A 19,226-nucleotide genomic window follows, 5' to 3' on the forward strand; every position below is an offset into this window, starting at 1 on the left:
TTCCCTCCTAACCCCGTCCTTCTCCTTCTATCCTGTCTTCCCCGCTTTTTCTCTGTTTAAATGCTTCTCTAATCTGACTGCAAAGTCAGACGGTGCACGAGAAGATTATAATATATGCTATTAAAGAGGTTAGCTCCAAATCGCACAGGATCAGGTGGCCCTATAGGGCGCTCCTGGAAATGTTTGATCAAAAGGTTGTGCACAGCACTCGTACAGATTCGGTGTAATGTTGGTTTTACTGTTCCTTTTTCTGTGCTCATATAAATTAACCAACTATGGCAAGTCGGGCAAACTGAACGATGTCAACGCTGTGCCAATGAGAGTTTCCCTCCCTCATATTGTATCCCAACACTGTGATTTAATGTTTGAGCCATTATGTGCATTGTCTGAATCTTCTTTTATGAAACTTAATATAAACTGATTCAACACTACAACTTAACTTTAGTGTATTGTTGATTTGAGGGCAGTGTTCACTTTTGGCTGGTGTCACATCAATAGCAAACTGTTTTTTGGGGGGTTTTTTGGAAATATTTCTTTTAAAAGAATGGGATTTTGTCTGGGGATGTCATTTTTGGGTTTTCATTTCTTTATAGCAGTCAATGTTGCTGACCACTATTCTTGGAGCCCTCTTTTGCTCAGAGCACACTGCCTTAATAAAAGTTTTAAAACAGTGTGCACCTTAACCACATCACATGATATAATTCACATTCATCGCATTCCCTTATCTCCCTAGTAAAAATAAAAGTTAGGCGTGTGATAGGCATATTCTCCGTGATTAAAACTGTCCTGTATCTATGGGCCCATACTTCAAATCCTTGTATTAAAACAACTGATTTTGACTTGCGTCTCTGAATTTTGGCTGAGTTTTGCTCATTGGAACTGTCCCGCTGTTGGGCAATTTTTACACAGTTAGCTATACCTTGGGTTTGATGCTCTTGATCATCGGAGTAAAACACCTGCCCGTGTCTTTAGAACATTTTGGCCAGTTCTCCCTCATTACAAGTGTCCTGCTGCTGGCTAGTTTTTACAACTCTTTATCTTCTGCGGTCTCTTCTTAATGAGATTTTCATATAAATTAGTGGCAGGACACTGCCAATAGAACCCCTGAGAAGAGTATCTCCCCAAGATTCTCTGACACCTGCAATACTGTGGGGCGATCTATCACATGAGAAGTTTATTACCCCTGCATATTCACCAAATGTTTAATAGAGCAAATAGTTGTTAAACTAACTTTATTAAAAATGCCACCTCGCTAAGGGAAGCGCACCTCGGAACATATTTACCTTCTTCCCTGATCCAGTGACCTTTCCTCTGAAATGGTTCTGGCCAGCTCCTCTTCTTACTAAACATGCATGCTGCAGCCCCATTCATTGCAATGGATAAGTCATACTCTAAGGGACTACTGGAGGCTAACATGAGTATGGCTTTCCAAAAAAAATTAATGGGGCCTTAGTACAAATGTTCAATATGAGGAGCAGCAGTCAGGAGGTGGAGTCAGCACCCAAACCATGTCAGGATAGTAGGGTGAAGGTATTATAACAGAATTGGCCTCACTCAGCAGGGTAGGGGTATCTATTAAAGCACAACTTCGCTAAAGGTAAAGTTGTCCTTTAAAAAAAACACTAAAAAAAACATGTCTGTTCGCTGAAAATATACCATACTTTCCCTATAACCATTGCATTCTTTTGTGCAGCTAGAGGGGGCTGAAGGTATTTAGCTATGACAGGGTCCTGAAATGTTGGAAATATGCATTCACTGGTGTGCGTATAAAAACAAACTTCTTGTTTCTTTGTAATTGCTACGGACATACTGTATATGCCAACATAAATGTATATTTTTAACCTTTACCTGTCCCCAAGGCTGAGGAACCCAGTCGATACAGGCATCAGTCACACAAGGTTTCTTTGCTGCTGGTCGATTTGTGAGTCCACAAAAATTTAAAGGCAAAACCTTTACACTGCCATCTGACATAAGTTGCTGGCATGCCACGTGTCTGAGCTGAGATCCTGTGCCACAAGTGGCAGAACATTCAGACCATGAACTTGTGGCCCATCTAAAAAAAACAATAAATGATATCCTTTGAAAGGCAACTCCATCCCAATACGCAGTTGAAGAACACATATAAGAAATGTTTTATAGGGAAAAAGATTTGTAAAATGAAGCACATACATGTCACCGCTAGTGATGGGCTGCTAAGAAATTAAATGTCAATGTTCAGATGGGTACTGAAAACTCTTTTCCTATTACTTTCTATTACACCAGAATCTTGCCAGCCTGCCAACCGTTTAATGTAATCACATAGAAAATGTTTCTAAGCTGTAGGAAACGGACTGAAACTCCACTTTACGGCAATTCATACCACAGTAATTGGAAAAACGATGAGCTGAAATCCATTGTTTCCAAAAGGCTCAGTTCACACTTACATTGGTGTGCTTTGTGAAAATAGAAAATGCTGCAGCAAAATCTGCACAGCAAAACAATGCATTAAAAAATAAATGCACATCAATGCAACACAATGCTTTAAAACACACACACGTCAACACACACTACATGAAACAGAAATAATGTGAATCTTTAGTCTTTGTTGTGGATATTTAAGAATAAATTCGTTCACAGTTTATGCAGCTAGAGAGGTTAGCGATTGGTTGTTTTAAAGCAATTCTACTGCTTGTTAAGTATATGTAAATATTTTAATGTCCATAGTCTGCCCACGCGTATACTTTAAACTGCCTAGTTCATCTCAATCCTTTTTGCGTAGATAAGAGCAGAGGGAAGTGACATCACAATGGGGAAGATTAAGGATTTATAGTTATTCAATGATTTATGGAGCAATATGCATTTCTAATTTTTTTGGGAGACATACATGCAGTCACTGGAAAGCCACTTTAGGTAGTATTAATGCACATTTTTCATTGCAAGTTTTCGTAAGTGTATGTATAAATGGTGAGACTAAAGTTTTGGCTTACATATACTGTATGTATATAGATTATCTTATCACACATGTACCTGAAAACCTGTAGAATAGTGTCAATGAAGAAATGACTTACCTTATTGGGCAGTCCTGTATGTTACAAGGCTGAAGACTGACTGCTAATGGTTGAAGATGTTCACATGATGAATTGTCCACTTGGTGTCCTTCGGAGTTTACACAGTGCTGTGCTCTGACTTGAGAACCCAGGTTCCCACATGATGTTGAGCATGGTGTCCACTCACCATATTCTAGCCTGTACACTGTAACAAGATATATTTAAGTTTATTTAATACCATGGTGCAAACAGCAGTGCTTTACAATAAAACACAACAACCAGAAAGGTTTATCAGTTTACTTACTCTACTTTGCCAGAAAGCAATATGTATTTGGCTACCCACGTATTACTGCAAACTATTACTTCTTACAAGAGATTGTTAAAAAGTTCTGTTTAGTCATGCTATGACCCGGCTATGAAAGTTGTGAAAGCAATTCTTTTTGTTTTAGATTTTCCTTTTCCTGTATTATTTTACCCTAATGTCAAGCTTTAAAACACAAGCAAATAACTACTGTAAATTGAGCTAATCAAATATAATACTGCAAGGAGCAAAGGCTAATAGCAGTACTCAACCAATGAGAATTCATGATGTTCTGGCCTCCAGTATAGTGATTTCTAGTTGGCTGCTATGGGTTATTGCAATTTATGCTCCACTCTATGTAATATGTAAGCCTGAATGTTTTATTGCAGAGCTTATTGTACACTAAATGTACCCCATCCCTATCACAGCTTTGTGATAGGGATGATTGAACCAAGCTAATTTTGGTTTGGAGGATTTTCGGTGAATCCAGCAGGAAGTTTGCGAACCCTGAACATATTGCTGAACCCTATGGGAACTGAATCTTCATAGTTGTTCTAGAAATTTTCAAGGTTAACTTGCATGTTGTTGTTGCCCTTTTGCTGCCACTGACATAACTGACTCTAGAATGCTAGATATGTTGGTTTACATTTCCTCTCAGGTGCTGGCTATGTAGTAGAAGTGATTTACAGCCATCCAATCACTTCTACATGCTGGGGAAGGTGCTGCCCCAGGGCCCCAGCCATATGGCTCACCTTTCACTCTTTAGTACCTGAGACTTCCATAGCAGGTGTCAGGATAGAGAGTGGCAGGAGATCAGTTAACATCCATTTGTTAATTTTCCTTGTAATGATTGAACCTGAAAGCAATCAGCTCTGAGCATTTCTGGTTTCAGAGCTGTCAATCTCTGGTCTCTCTGGCTTGGGAGGAAGCCAACGATTGTACCACATGCAATTGGTAGTCTTCGTCAATCACCATGACCTGCTGCCACGGAAACCCACTGCAATGTTCACCCGTCACACTCCTGCCACAAAATGACAGATCCCTGGCCAGCTGCTGCATGCCAACAGACCAGACGGGATCCTGGGCGAGGTGATTGACCAAATATGGTAATAACAGTACTTGGTCAATAACCTCACTCCGTATCCCCGGCTGCTTTGTTCACAAACAGGTTGGGTTCAGGTCAAACTTATGAAGCTCATCCCTACTTTGAAATGAATTAGATTTTACAGACTTCAACAATGATATCATTTTTCATGATGTCATCAAGTTAAAGTATTCAACATACATAGTTTTCTGTTTTCTTTATATGGCAACTTATTGCATTCATTTGGTTATTTCTCTTCCATCTGTCTGAAAGCTTAAGCAACGCAAAACAGTTTAGTCTTATTTTATTTTAAGGAAAAATAAGAAAGGGTAAGAACCGTTTGAGGGCAGTCATTTAGTTTAACGAGTTTTAGAAATAATCTGGAGTACCCTTGCGTTTGGCCAATGAACTGCTTGCACATGCATTTTCATCCCTCTTTTGACACTTTGTTGAAAATCAAGCACTTTTAAAAGTGTTACTTTTTATGTGATTGCAGAAACAGTCTGGATTTTTTTTTTAACAATAACCAGCAACAAATGATAGCTCCCAGCTGTGTCCACAGACTAATTGCTACAAGCCACCAGGCAATTCCTCATATATTGTTTTCCACTATTTTTCTATTTATTTTTTTACCAATTTCTTAGCTCATTAGTCCAAGTCATTTCACATTCAATAAATGCTTTCTTTTGCTTTAAACATATTGATAATGTGGTAACAAAACACATATAAATGGGCAAAGTATTAGGAATGACTGCTAGAAGAAATAATTATATCCAGGCTCTATGTGCAAGTCTAGATTTCTGGGCTCAGGGATCAATGCCATTGTCCTACTCTTGTAGTAAAAGGGGTGTGGGAACAAGCATGATGTTATTTATATCAATGTTTGGCACATGTAAAGGAGGAAACTGCAAACCCTAGAATATTGAATGCTTTTGAAAGTTATGTAATGACATTGGGTGTAGATGCTTGGAGGCTGTTTCATACATACTTTAACTTGATGACACCATCATGTTTTACACAATCATGACATTATTAGAATGTACATACACTATACGCTAAACATATATATTATAGTATTATGGGGGAATTTTTGTGCTTGTCTCACCTCTTGCCTTATGGTTTAGTGGCTGACAGCTATTCCTATGCACAGTAAACATGACAAGAACAAGACGTAAGTTGTCCTGCTGATATAAGATAGTTTGCAAAAATGTAATTTACCACTTTTCAACGGCTCCCGCTTGCCTTTATGGAGTTCTGACTGACCGAAGATGGGCTTCCCGATCATGTGATCACTGTGATTGGCTGTCAAGGTGGTCACATGATTGATAACCCATTCCACCAGCTCCCTAATGTAAACAGCCGGTGACAGAGTGGGCCCACCTGCTGGGGTGACACATATATGCGATATGTTGGTGAGAAGGTGTTAACCTAAAGCCTAATTATGGCTAAAGGTATAATTTTTTAGCTTTGTATAGAGTGGGAAAATATACATTTTCTGCCAGGTTTTAATTTCTGTCTGTGATTCTATTAGGGAGATATTTCCTTACTTTCTGTGTCCCGGTTGAAGAGATTTTTTTTATCACTTCCCTTCCTGCAAATCCAAAGGGGAAGAAGTAGACAGAATCATGCGTTCTTATTTCATTGTAGGGGCATCATCAAATGTTATTCTTCTGTTACATGTGAATTAAAATGAAACATTACCTTCTAGGGATACATTCAGCCAGGCAGACAGTGTCTTTGAGTTATTTGAAGTCCAACATCTATATTCTCCAGTACTCTGCTCTGACAAAGGGTTTATTTCCAATACCCGACCAGATACAAGAATGCGGTATTTGAAACCCTTCATTTCTTCTATTGGTTGTTTCCTGAAAAACCAGTGAATGGTGTTCTGATGGCTTGTCTGCACTGGACAACCTACAGGGTTAATCACATTATTAGGCAACAGACAACACAAATAATCCAGTATAAAGGATTGTGGTTAAATGAAGCCTAAACACTCATGTTGGACAGTATATTTTTGAGCACATGCCTAGAAAGCAGTCCAGTGTAATCCTTGTGATTCTTTCATGAGACCAGGAGTCTATTTAGGAGCATTTTCACTTAAGATTCACACAACTTTCAAGCAGGATTCACACATTTTTGGCTGAGCCAAAGTGGAGGAGCAGTTCAACTCAGCCGATCCAACATCTGGATTGGCTAAGCCAAACCTCCGGCAGTTTACTGGCATGGAGTTCCCCTTACGATCCAAACAAGACCATTTAGGTCTGGTACAAAAGTTAGGAGGGACCCCAAGTTAAAAATTTAAAAAAATGCGTAGGGTCCCCCCCCCCCAGAGTCATACCAGCCCTTTAGGTATGGTAGGAATTTTAACAATTGGGCAGAGCCCGCCGTGATGTAGCAGCTGGCTCCACCCAGTTGTTGTCATTTAAACACAGCCCAGTGTCCTCAAATAACCTGAGGATGCTGGGCTGTCATTGAATGACAACAACATTTGCGGGGAGAACGGTCTGCTTCGGCAGACCATTCTCCCCGCTTCGGCTGTGACTTTGGCTCTGCCGAGCCGAAGCATGTGCAATCGGCTGCTGTACGGGCTGAAGTGAGTCGATGCTTTGGCTTAATCCTTCGCCTCCTTCATGGATAATACTCACAATTTACATAAAGATATTATGGAGTCCCTTTAAACCAATATCTGTATAGTCAAAGGAAAATTAATTTTTTTTGTACTCCCATATAAATGTATTAAGCAGCAAAAAAAAGACTTACCGATACGTAAGAGGTCCCCATCTTTACCAGAAATGCTGGTACCTACTGCAGATGCCATAAGAACTCGCCTTTTGCCTTTCCTGGAAAGGTCTTCTGTAGAGTTGTGCACCTTTTGGGCTACAGGAAAAAGACAAGACATATAACTTACCTACAGGTGAAACTCGAATAATTAGAATATCGTGCAAAGTTTATTTATTTCACTAATGCAACTTAAAAGGTGAAACTAATATATGAGATAGACTCATTACATGCAAAGCAAGATAGTTCAAGCCGTGATTTGTCATAATTGTGATGATTATGGCTTACAGCTCATGAAAACCCCAAGAACCCCAAATCCACAACCTCAAAAAAGTAGATTATTACATGCAATCAATAAAACAAGGATTGTACATAGAACAATATCGGACCTCTGAAAAGTACAAGCATGCATATGTACTCAGTACTTGGTTTGGGCCCCTTTTGCAGCACTTACTGCAATCACTTTTGCACAATATTCTAATTATTCGAGTTTCACCTGTATAGTCAGAACAATTCTACAGCCCTGAGCCTTATGATTAAAAAAATGTCTAAGGAAGTCTCCATAGGTGACCACAGCAAACAGACCAGTTGTCCTTTTATTTTCTCTCTCTGGATTACTAATAGGAAAGGAAGGGACCTCTGCTACAGTCAACAGAAAGAGCTCTTCAGACATCTTTGTAAATCAGTAGACAAGGTTTCTATACAAAACAAGCCAATCACTAGTAGGGCAGTCAAAAGTTTAATGCTGTACTCAAAGATAAGAGAATATTGTCCAAATACTAAAAGCATGTGTATTCCTACCTAATCTTGGTGTGCTTTGTGTATTTCTTCCAGACCAGCAATCCAGCATGTGACTTTGCTCCTGTGTAGGAGCTCCCTGTAATAAAGACCACTCACTGCTGCTCTCTGTCCTTTTGCAGGGTGACTGGTCTTGTATCTGCCCCCTCCTGTAGTTTTCTGCAGGCAGCCTACAGTGGGTGGAGCCTGCTGGGTCCCTTCTACAGCTCTCCTCTCTGCACAGGATATGAACAGCACAGTGCTGATGTCACTGCTACTTTTACAAGGTAATAATGGGGCTAGGAAAGGCATATGGTGCACACAAAGTTATTTTTCTTTATCCTTTGTGACTATTAAGGAACACATTTGAATTAAAGTTTTTGTGCCCAGAGTTCAGCTTTAATGTATTAAAGGAGAACTATGGGGTTAAGTCTTTTCACCATAGTTCTCCTTAGGGTAACGGGAGGACACAAACTAGCGTCCTCCCGTCACCCTAGGCTCAGTATACCACAAGCTGTAGCTCGTGGTATACTGAGACGCCGCAGCTGAAGCGGATCCCGACAATTGTGCCGGGATCCGCCCAGCTGTGTGACAGACAGCTGGCTCTGCCTATCTAAAGGCAGAGCCAGCTATACCTGCCCCCTCCTTCGTCTGTTCCGCCAGTCAGCGCTGGAATCCAGCCCCTCCCCTGTCACGGCAGAGAGCCGTGACAGGATCGAGAGGTGAGCGAACGCCGGTATGTGTTCGCTCACCTCCCGATCTATTGAGCCGACCTGTGACAGTCTCATTGTCACAGGTCAGCTAGAACTATGAGGTGAGTGAAAAGCACTCACCTCATAGTTCTCCTTTAAATATTACTGGCTTATTATTTACCATTAGTTGCTTGCCATTGAGATGAGTGACAATAAAATAGTAATTCCAAAGTGCACTTGTTGAACAGTGCTTTATACAAAATGGCAGCTATAATTGGTAAAAATATAAATCTTTATAAATATAAGTATATATTTAAAAAAGACATGGCTATCATGTCATTTACCTTTACATGTAAAACGCAGTACAATGGCAATATAATGAGCTGGAACTCAGACACCAGAAAGACGTCATGTTCAGACCACATGCACAACCAAAAGCTATAATTTAGAAAGTAATCCAAAGCTGCTTTTTTTTTTCTTCTCATTAAAATGAGGTATTTAGAAAATAAATGCCCAACCTTTTGTTAGAGCTATTATATCTCAGGAATGCTGTAAAAACTGATAGGATTATAAACGTTCACCACAAGCTAGGTCATAACAAAAGAATGCAGCTACAAAATTTTGATACTAACCAGATAAGTGCAGAAAAGTCATTGCTACTGTTTTTCCGAGCACATTTGTTGCAGTGCAAATGTATGTCCCTTCATTTTCAGAGCTGATGTTTTCTAGCAGCAAGGAGCCATTTGAAAGCACAAATGAATTGTTTGGCAAAGATTGGTCTTTTTTCATCCATGTTAATTTGGGAATAGGGAAACCTATTGAGAAACACAAACACAGCTGAGATATATTCTACACCACCAAAATAAAAAGGAACATTTGTATGGAAAAAAAAAGAAACTTTGGTTCCATATGGTTATTCAGATAAACAGTATATATCAGTGTAGGTCAGCCTTTGGCCACTTCATTGGTTGTACAGAGATTTGTATAAGACTATGTTCACATTGCTCCATGTCCTTTGCAGCATGCATGATAATGTACATGTTAGGGTGTGAATGGTGTATAGGTTTATCTTTCACACTAAAGTTCATAGATGTTAACTAGTCCCATAGGAGAGAATGGGATCTCTACCTGAAAGGCACGTTCAAATGGCAAACGCACAGATTTTGCTGCATGTAAATGGACAAATGTGAACAGAACCCAAAAGATTGTTCCCTAAACACAAATTTACTACTACTGAGAGAATCACTCATTTATGGAATATAGATCACCAATATCATAGTAAGAATATTATGTGGCAGTTGAGCTGCATTACAGCAGTGCACCTATCCAATATACATTGCCAATATCGTAGTAAGCACCACATTACGTGGCACTTGAGTTACCTTGCAACAGCAATGCAGATATCCAATGTAAAACAACCACAAAATTCAAGTTCCAGGTGATGTCTGTTTGTTCCGAGATGAACTAGCAATCAAATTAAAATGGCATGTTTCTTTATATCACCATGTTATGCCCAAAAAAAGCCAGGCAGAGGGCAAAGGATTGGTTACCAGTATTGTCTATGGGCTGTGCAGGAGCAGATCTTTTCCCATTTAATGACTTATCATGCCTTGCTCTGCATTGTGTTTATGTGTGGAAATGGCCATATTTTGCAATATCATAGCAGGCATCATGTTCAGTGGCAGTTTAATTACCTTGCAAGAGCAATGCAGATATCCAGTGGAAAAAAACCCCAACAAAATTCCAGTTCCACAGACAATTTATATGATGATGTAAGTTTGTTATGAGATTAACTAACAACCAAAATAAATGTGAATATTTATTTAACTCCCGTGTTATGTCTAAGGGTAGTCTTAGTTGCACTTAAAGGGATTATTTGCAGGGTACTTGAGTTATTGCAGTGCTGTGTATTGCACTCATTGCCTACCAAGTGCAGAGCATTACAAGCTTGTATTGAATTAAATGTCCCACACACCTCTGCATAAACATGGATATTATACATAATGTTGGGGGGAGGGGGGGGGAACCTATTAAATGTTCTATTCTATCTTCTAATATATTGTAAAACAAACAAGGGGGATCTGAAAAAAGTAATTTTTATCAAAGAAGGGCCTCTTGTCCCTAATATAAGGGCAGATGTATATACCTAGCAAGAAACTGTGATTATGACACTACCACAGGAATAACTCCTTAAAATTATTCCTTTATTGAGAACAATAAATAACAATTAGTATAAATACGACATAGCCTCCCCATTCTATATAAAACAGAACAATGTTGTTCTGAAAGTACCTATCCCTACACCCAAACCATTGAGCAGTGTGAACACACAATGAGAAACAACTGAGTAGGATTGCCAAAGTGAAACAAGATATGCTGATTACTTATGAATTCAGCAAGCTACATTGATGATGGTACACTATAATATGTATATATTTTTCAAATTTAACACTGCAGTATATATCTTTTGCTTAAGTGGCCAAATGTAGCTACAAAGTTTTATCTTCCACGGTATCTCTTTTCCCATATATGCATGCTGTATGTCAACATCATAGCTTTCTTCCAAGCACATTCAGCTGCCGAGCTGGTTAGTTAAAGCGATTTGATTGTGAAGGGTAGTCTTAGTTGCACAGAAAGGGTGCCTGCTACCTATAATTGATGCTCTCGCACTGTAGTGTTCCAGTAAATGCATATCCATGGTGCCTGGGCTAGAACAACTTATAAGAACAATTACAACATAACAAAAAACATGGGGTGGTTTACACAGAATAGCCGTGTGTGGCCTGGGAACATCATTTAGAGGGGCTCTAAAGGTCCAACAAATGTCCCTTCCCTAAAGGTCCAAAAAATGTGGTTATCCAACAATTGTTCATTATAAGCACACCAGGAATTTCACTAGTCAGCTGCCTTTTGCCACTATAGGGACCATTAGAACATATACTTCTCTTGTTTATAAATAATGTGAAGTGTATTTTACATTGGGCTCCAAAATGGGAAACACCTGGAATCAAAGCCCAGGAAATCTAGACCATCAAAACTCAAAATGGCTGTTGTACACACAAGACCATAATAAATGTGGAAAGGTAGGTGATTTCTAGGGTTTTCCTGACAGTTCATGCACCTAACCCTCCACCCGACTCTGCTGCTGGCCAGGAGGACTGCATCTGTAGTTCTGACAGCTCCTCTTGGGCGCACCACTCACCACCACACTGGCAACCACTCCCCAATCACCACTGCTCCTGCAAACCCCCACTCTCCTAGCATCGCAGCCTCCTACATGCTCCCACTTCACTTGCTACTGCACTGCCTCTGTGCTCACTGCACCATAACTGCACACCAACTCTCATCACTGTGCCTGACCCCCATCCTCTCTACCCATGCTCTTCTACCTCTCCCACTGCACCAACACATGTCTCAGTTATTGGCTGCCACTCTACCAATGAACACTTCTGTGCTCTCTGCCATTGCAGTGACGTGCCCTTTTATATTCAACTCATTCAAATAATGGGTACACTTTTGCTAGTCTAAATTAAAAATGTAAACTCTCATACAGGACAGGCAGTATTTAAGATTTGTTTTTTTAAATATGACTCTTTAAAAGTTTTTATACGAGTTTGTGGTTTCTGAGATATATACATATTTTTAACGCAGAAAACAAAAGGTCCCTTTTATGAATGCTGTAAATCTTATCCAAGAGCAACTTGGAGTTGAGGCGCTGTTGATATTTATACCACATGTGTTGACTGAAAAGCATTTGGCTGTAAAAATGAAACACAAATCAAGCCGCAAATGCTGTAAATAAATCCTTGCTTCTGCAACGTGGATCCAATGGACGATTACTTTCAACAAGAAATCTGGACAAATGTTATAACCAAACCTGAAAACAAAACAAAAAATATACCACGGGGATCGAGAGATTTCTGGCTAGAAGGGAAGAGGGGATGCAGCTGTGTTGTGATATCTGTAGAATTTTCCCCTGATTTATCAACCCCTTAAGTACTTCCTAGAATGATTACTTATGAGAGAAGGCAAAAGGTCATTATTTCGAGGGAATAAGATTGAAAACAAAATAATATATAGTTCCTTTATGTTGTAAAATATAAACTACAGCACATATCTGGGGATCGTGATCAACATTTATTATTTATTTACATGTTGTATGCAGGAAAGCAGCAAACACAGTTCAATGCAGGAGTGCTTTATACAGCAAGTCCATAGTTTAAAACAGCTTCTCGGTCAAGCCATTAACTAAGCGTAGGTCACTGCCTGACTAAAAGGGTGCCTCTGAATGTTCTCTACAACAAAAAGCAGCACATGTACATTTTTAGTGTTCTGTCAGCACTCAACCTTCTCACCCAGCAGCAGGATCCCATAGCAGAAAAAGCAAGAGAGAGAGCCTTGAGCATCAGTCAGCTAACATGTATAAAGGCTCATGCACCTCATGTATCATTTCCCCCTCCTCTTTTAGATTGTAAGCCCTCAGGGGCAGGGCCCTCCTTACCATCTTGTCTTGAATTGTATTGTAACTGTTATGTCTTCCTTATATTGTAAAGCGCTGCGCAAACTGTTGGCGCTATATAAATACTATGTAATAATAATAATAATAATAATAATGCACAGATGACAAACAATGAGGCTTGGCTACCAGGGAAGAGGAATTGCTGGATGATGGCATGTTAGAAGGTATGTGCCATGATATCCAAGTATACTGTGTTTCTTCAGCATTCTGTATTTTGCTGTACATTCCACATATGCTCTCCTCCTTGGTCCAAACTGACACTCATCTGTCTATAATAATTTCAGTTATTCACTGCTCTGCTCTTTTGCCAATGTAAACCTTTTGTTCTTATTTGCCAGTTTCAGATGTGGCTTTTTCTTTAGAATTGTGCTGTAAGGTCAGTATCCACGAGTCACCTTTTTTCATGTTGCAGATGCCACTGGCATTTGGCTTGTAATATTGAAGGTGGTAGGCATCTGAGATCCTGTAATATATTTGTTTCTCAAGCTGCACATTTGTGCTTGTGCAGTTGGGCCTCACACTTCTTTTATAAGGACAGCTTTGCATTCCTTCAGCCAGGATCCCCCCAGGTTTGTGGTAGTTGTCCCTTGTGAGGTAGACCTGTAGGCCATGATCTGGGCAGGAGTCGCTGGTGAGGACCATACAACTGCGTGCCACAGGGAAACCTATTTCACCCTCTGCTGTCACCTGGAAAAAGTTAACATTGGTAGGATTAGAACAGAAGTGTACGGTTGAAGTCTTAAGGCTAGTCGTAAGACATATGCACCGGCAAAAAATGTGTTTAGTTTCGTTTCACTTTCATTCGGATTTTGCGTTATGTTTTCCAGGATTCGGGTCCGAAAGTCAATTCGTTCGGGGATTCGGACGAAATCCGTTAGCGATAGTCTGTACAAATTTTCATTTGTGGACGAATTTTTGTTGCAGCAAAGTGACATTAGAGGAAAAAAAAAAAAAGCTTGAGGTTCCCCCCAATTCACACCAGACCCTTTAGGTCTGGTAGGAATGTTAGGAGGTACCCCCCCCCCCAGTTAAAAAAAAGTGCGTGGGGTTCTCCCCAAAATCCATACCAGAAATTTTAAGAGGGAACCCCAGCCCCCCCAAAATGGGGGAAAAATGTGGGGTTCCCCTAACATTCCAACCAGACCCTTGATCCAAGCACAGGCCCAGCAGGGCAGGAAAGGAGCCTTATTACCTCATACATCTTGAGAGTAGGAAGTTTTAAAACATTTTAAAAAAGGTAAAAAAAACATTGTACTATATTCCTCAGAAAGAAGAAATTCATCCCAATAAAACCAGGTGGAACAAAATTTAGCGCTAATTAAGTCCTCAATATGTTTAATACCATTGATCTTACTGAACCAAAGTTTAACTGTGTGGGGGGGAGGTTTGCTTCCAAAAGGCTGATTTAAGGGTTATTCAGTCCATAGTAGGTATAGTAAACGAATATGGTTTACCATATGCAGTAGGTTCCTCACAAACACCTGCAGAAATGTTATTGACTTTTGTATGCAGTTACAGTCGACAACCATTATATCAAAGTATGTTGGCTTATTTATCTTAGCTATAGATTTTGTGCAGTTGATTGCATTTTCATAGGAGTCCTTTATAGTGTGCATTCATCAGGCATATGTCATATTTGTTCAAAGTGAAAAATAATCCATTATGTATGTTTCAGATGCAGAGCCGAGTCTGAAATTCAAGAGACTCTGTAACAGCAGTCTAAATATAGAAGGAAAATATTATACAAACACGCAATACAGTTCAGTGACATAGAAAATCTAATTCATGAAATCGGAAGACTATAATGAATTCTAAGTGCTCCCTGAGAAAAGAACACATCTTTCCTGGGATTCTTGCATAAACAGAGGTGTTTCAAGCTAATCTGAAAGGGTGTCTTTTATGCAGTGCCATCAAAAAAACTCCCCTTAATGGAACAGACAATTTGATATCCACAGTAAAAAAAAGAGTCCTTGTTTGTGCGTAACACACTTGGTAAATTATTAAAGAGCGGTCTATCCTTGCAAAAATATTATTCCCTAATGTTCCTGTAATATTGCCAAGGTCGCTGAGAGTTTAGCATTAGAAATCTAACCTAGGTACATTATTCACACTAAAATTGGGTTACCCAAGTTGTTTATAAAGCCAACACATGCTACTAGTTCAAGGAAAGGGAGTCCATCTAATAGATATGAATGGTATCAACATTTGAACCATATGAAATGCATTTACAATAAAGAATGGTTTCAAAGTCAATCCATATAACATTCAGCTATATTTTGGAAAGGCTAGTAATAATTATATAAAAAAGAAAAAAAGAACCTAGATCCAATGAATATTGCGGTCAATTGACTAAAGAAGTAGAGCGTGCTCACTCTGCAAATTGAATTTTCAAATTGTAAGGGAATTTTTTATTTAGCTTAGAGAATGTGGTGAAAATTCACTTTGCAAAGAATGCTCAATGGCTCGCAAAGAAAATTGAAAAAAAAAAAAGAAGCAGGATATTTGCTTTTACATAATTGGATGATAGAGGCCAGCACAGCTTTAACCACCTGATGCCCGCGGTGTTTGCACCCCCTTTCTGTTCAGGTCATTTTTCATATCCAGCGCTGCAGTAATTTGACTGACATTTATTCAGTCATCCAACGCTGTACTGAAATGAATTTTATACAATTTTTTGGGGACAGATAGAGCTTTCTTTTGGTGGTATTTATTCACCACTGCGGTTTTTATTTTTTACTATATAATGAAAAAAGTACCGAAAAATTAGAAAAATCTGTTATCCCTAGATTATGTTATGAAGCATTTATTATTATCCAAATTTTTGGTAAAGTATAAAAGACGGGGTCACATCGGGTAAATAGACACCAAATATGTCAAGCTTTAAAATTGTGTGTGCCAGCGAAATTGCAAAAAACTACCATACCCAAAATTGGCAATTGGAGAATTTTTCCAAATCAGCTATGTTGTCCTAGATTGTTAACTTCTCCTGCCTTCTCCAAACTCTTCACCTTTTAGTAAATAACCCTGAAAGTGTTGAAGGACATGTGGAGGGGTTAGAATTGTTCCCCCTGTGTATGACCAAGGCTGAACAGTTCTAAATAAAATGTCAGTTCTCTTGAAGCACTTCAAGCTTTCAGTGCTTTAGTATGTGTATGCTGCACTGTAAGTCAACTTGATGTAGTTTATTGGTGAGGTTTCCTTGCTCAATTTCAGGAATTGAGACCTCTGATACCAGTGTTTCAAAGCTGAAAGATATTATGATTCAGATTGTTTACCCTCCTAATGCAAGGAAAGCTAACTATTTGACCATTGTATCTGTATTACATGATTTCTCCAGCTCATTATTTTATAATGATATCCAGCTTATTAATTAAGCTAGACCTCCTGTGAAGTAAACAATTACATCATATGGTTTCGCTCAGTGATATAAATCTACTGTTAAAGGGGAGGATCAGCGTTCATATTGGCTGACTTCTGTCAGGCTGTTCCTGTGTAACTGAGATCTTGTGAAAACTTTGGTGCCATAAGCAGCACTGGAAAGAGCCCGGAGCAGTATTTTCTCCCCAACGTTTGCCTTACATTGCTCTCAAGCTATCCAATCACAGAATGTCTTTTAAAATCCTTTTAAAAACAGTTAACATTTGAGTACAGGTCTGTTTCAGTGTCAAAAGGTGGAAGTGAAATACTGCCTTTCTGCCAACAAATTATCTCTGTTTCATGCATAGCACCATATACTGTCTGTCATGAATAAACATTACAAGGGCTCAGAGATTTCCCCAAGCTGCTTCTCATTAAGCTTCGAATAATGAGTGTCATGATGACTAGTCTCTGGCACGCTGAGGGTTAACATCTTTGCTATTCCTAGTTAAACTAATCATGCACATTCTTATGCAGTGATCAATTCTTGATAGCACATTTTTCTCTAGGAATAACTTTGAAGTTAGGATCTCAAGTTAACAGAAGTTAAAATCTCTCAGGGAGTATATATTTTTGTTTCTGACTTTTGAAGGATGGCAGAACTCCTGGTGGAAGAGACTTTAAAGCATTGCTGATAAAGTGAAAAGAAAGAAGACAGTAAATGTATAAAACCCAGTTTATAGGGTAAATATATTTATTTGCTCAGTTTTTTTAACTATTCAGATGGCTTTTTTTCTGCATATAGAATCAGTGCGATAATAACACTAAGGGGTGCATTTATAAACAATTTGCAGAGCCATTCCTCTAAAATTGCATGTACATTCGTTATGTAATTAGCATATTCTCTTTTCAGACCGAATGTAATAACAGGAAAACACTGCGTTATGAACACTTTGTGGAGCTGAGGAGCACAGGAAATAAATACTTCTTTGTTATGCTCCTCAGCTCCATCTAGAGGCCATAATGTGGTATTTTTCTGATATTACATTGAATCGGGAAAGAAAATATGCTAATTACAGGGTTTATGCCCCCATTCACACAGAAGGTACATAACATTTCACATGGTGAATGGCTTTGCTAATTGTTTATAAATACACCCCTAAATGTCATGTATATAAATAGTATGAAGGCACTTTGCTTGCTTAAATGAAGCAAATTAAGTTAATATAACCATATTTGTTTAAATTGACAAGATGAGCATAGAAATTCACAGATTAAAAACTGTAATATTATTGAACAGGTACAATACACAGACACACACAAATCATTGATGCTTAGAACATCAACTGGCCTTGGCTATGTTTCATGGTGTTGAAGAGCCCTCAGTGGAATCTAGTGATGCCCAACAAAAGCGTAGCTCAGTCTTTTAGTCCTTTGTTCCACTTATCCACTTTTGTACTAAAATTATCATTTACAGCTGGGAATTGGAATTAACTATTGCCACTAAGAAATGTTCTCTCTGGCCCCTAAGGCCCCTTTAACACAGGCTAAACAGGAGGGGATCAGTGCACGGAGTCAATAGCTACAGACCTCCAAACTTCGTATGGCCTCCAGATTGGCACAACAACAAGGTGTAGAGAGCTTCATGGAATGGGTTTCCATGGCTGAGCAGCTGCATCCAAGCCTTACATCACCAAGTGCAATGCAAAGCGTTGGATGCAGTGGTGTAAAACACACCGCCACTGGACTCTAGAGAAGTGGAGACGTGTTCTCTGGAGTGACGAATCATGCTTCTCTGTCTGGCAATCCGATGGACGTGTCTGGGTTTGGTGGTTGCCAGGAGAACCATTGGGAATCCGATCAGGTTTGCTTGAGAAAGTAACAGGCGGACCCAATCGGACCGGCCATGTGAAAGGGGCCTAAAACAGTTTCTTCATACTTGTCCTACTTTTTCTCTGTTGCAACCTGGTTTGGCTTGCCTGGCATCTGTCAGTAACAGTATGAATACTTAACAGCTACTTAAACATTGGAGTTGATTTACTAAAGGCAACAGGCGGTTCACTTTGCAAATAAGTTTTTACTTTGCAAGTAAACTTTCCCTTAAATTAGTGATTGTGGTGAAGCTCTGATGACTTTCATCATCCAATTATGTGCAAGCAAACATACTGTTTTCTTTTTAATTTCCCTTACATATGATTGGGTATTAGTTGCAAAGTGAATTTTCACCACATACACTACACCAACATTTCTTATGGTTGAGAAAGGCTGCACTAAACTATGGGAAAATTCCCTTGCAAAGTAAAGAATCTATTTTTCAAAAGCAAATCAACCCCAATTTCTTGTAGAACATTTATAACATAGTACGAACAGTATTAACCATATACAACAACCGAAGAAAAAAAAAGATATGAAAATATTTGCAAATGACCAAAATCCTAGAGCTGAGGGATTCTGGAATCCAAAGGATGACTATATAGCATGGAGATAAAGGTGGAGTTATCCTTGAAGGCAAATAATATGAGTAACACAGGAACACAAAAAGCAACAGTAGGCATTACTTTGTTCAGCATTAGAATTTCTATAAAAAGCTACAATTCTGTAAAACTTACTCGGTGACATAAATAAAACTGGTTAATGGCAATGTTTTCTCTGAATGATATGGGGAAAACAACATGTGCATTTGAAAAAG

General features: G+C 39.1%; 1 protein-coding gene across 1 annotated transcript in view; it reads right to left on the reverse strand.

Annotated features, from left to right (window-relative positions):
- The window catches only part of ADAMTSL3 (ADAMTS like 3), a 272,367-nt gene that overhangs the window by 7,424 nt on the left and 245,717 nt on the right, over window positions 1-19,226 (reverse strand). The window contains exons 23-27 of the mRNA XM_018576681.1: window positions 9,294-9,476; window positions 7,175-7,291; window positions 6,113-6,325; window positions 3,048-3,231; window positions 1,849-2,053 (exon numbers count right to left, since the gene is read on the reverse strand). Of these exons, the coding sequence (XP_018432183.1) occupies window positions 1,849-2,053; window positions 3,048-3,231; window positions 6,113-6,325; window positions 7,175-7,291; window positions 9,294-9,476 (902 nt within the window). The remainder of the gene's footprint in view (window positions 1-1,848; window positions 2,054-3,047; window positions 3,232-6,112; window positions 6,326-7,174; window positions 7,292-9,293; window positions 9,477-19,226) is intronic.

The sequence above is a fragment of the Nanorana parkeri genome, unplaced genomic scaffold, assembly GCF_000935625.1.
Source record: "Nanorana parkeri isolate BGI_ZX_2015 unplaced genomic scaffold, ASM93562v1 scaffold74, whole genome shotgun sequence".
NCBI classification, from domain to species: Eukaryota; Metazoa; Chordata; class Amphibia; order Anura; family Dicroglossidae; genus Nanorana; species Nanorana parkeri.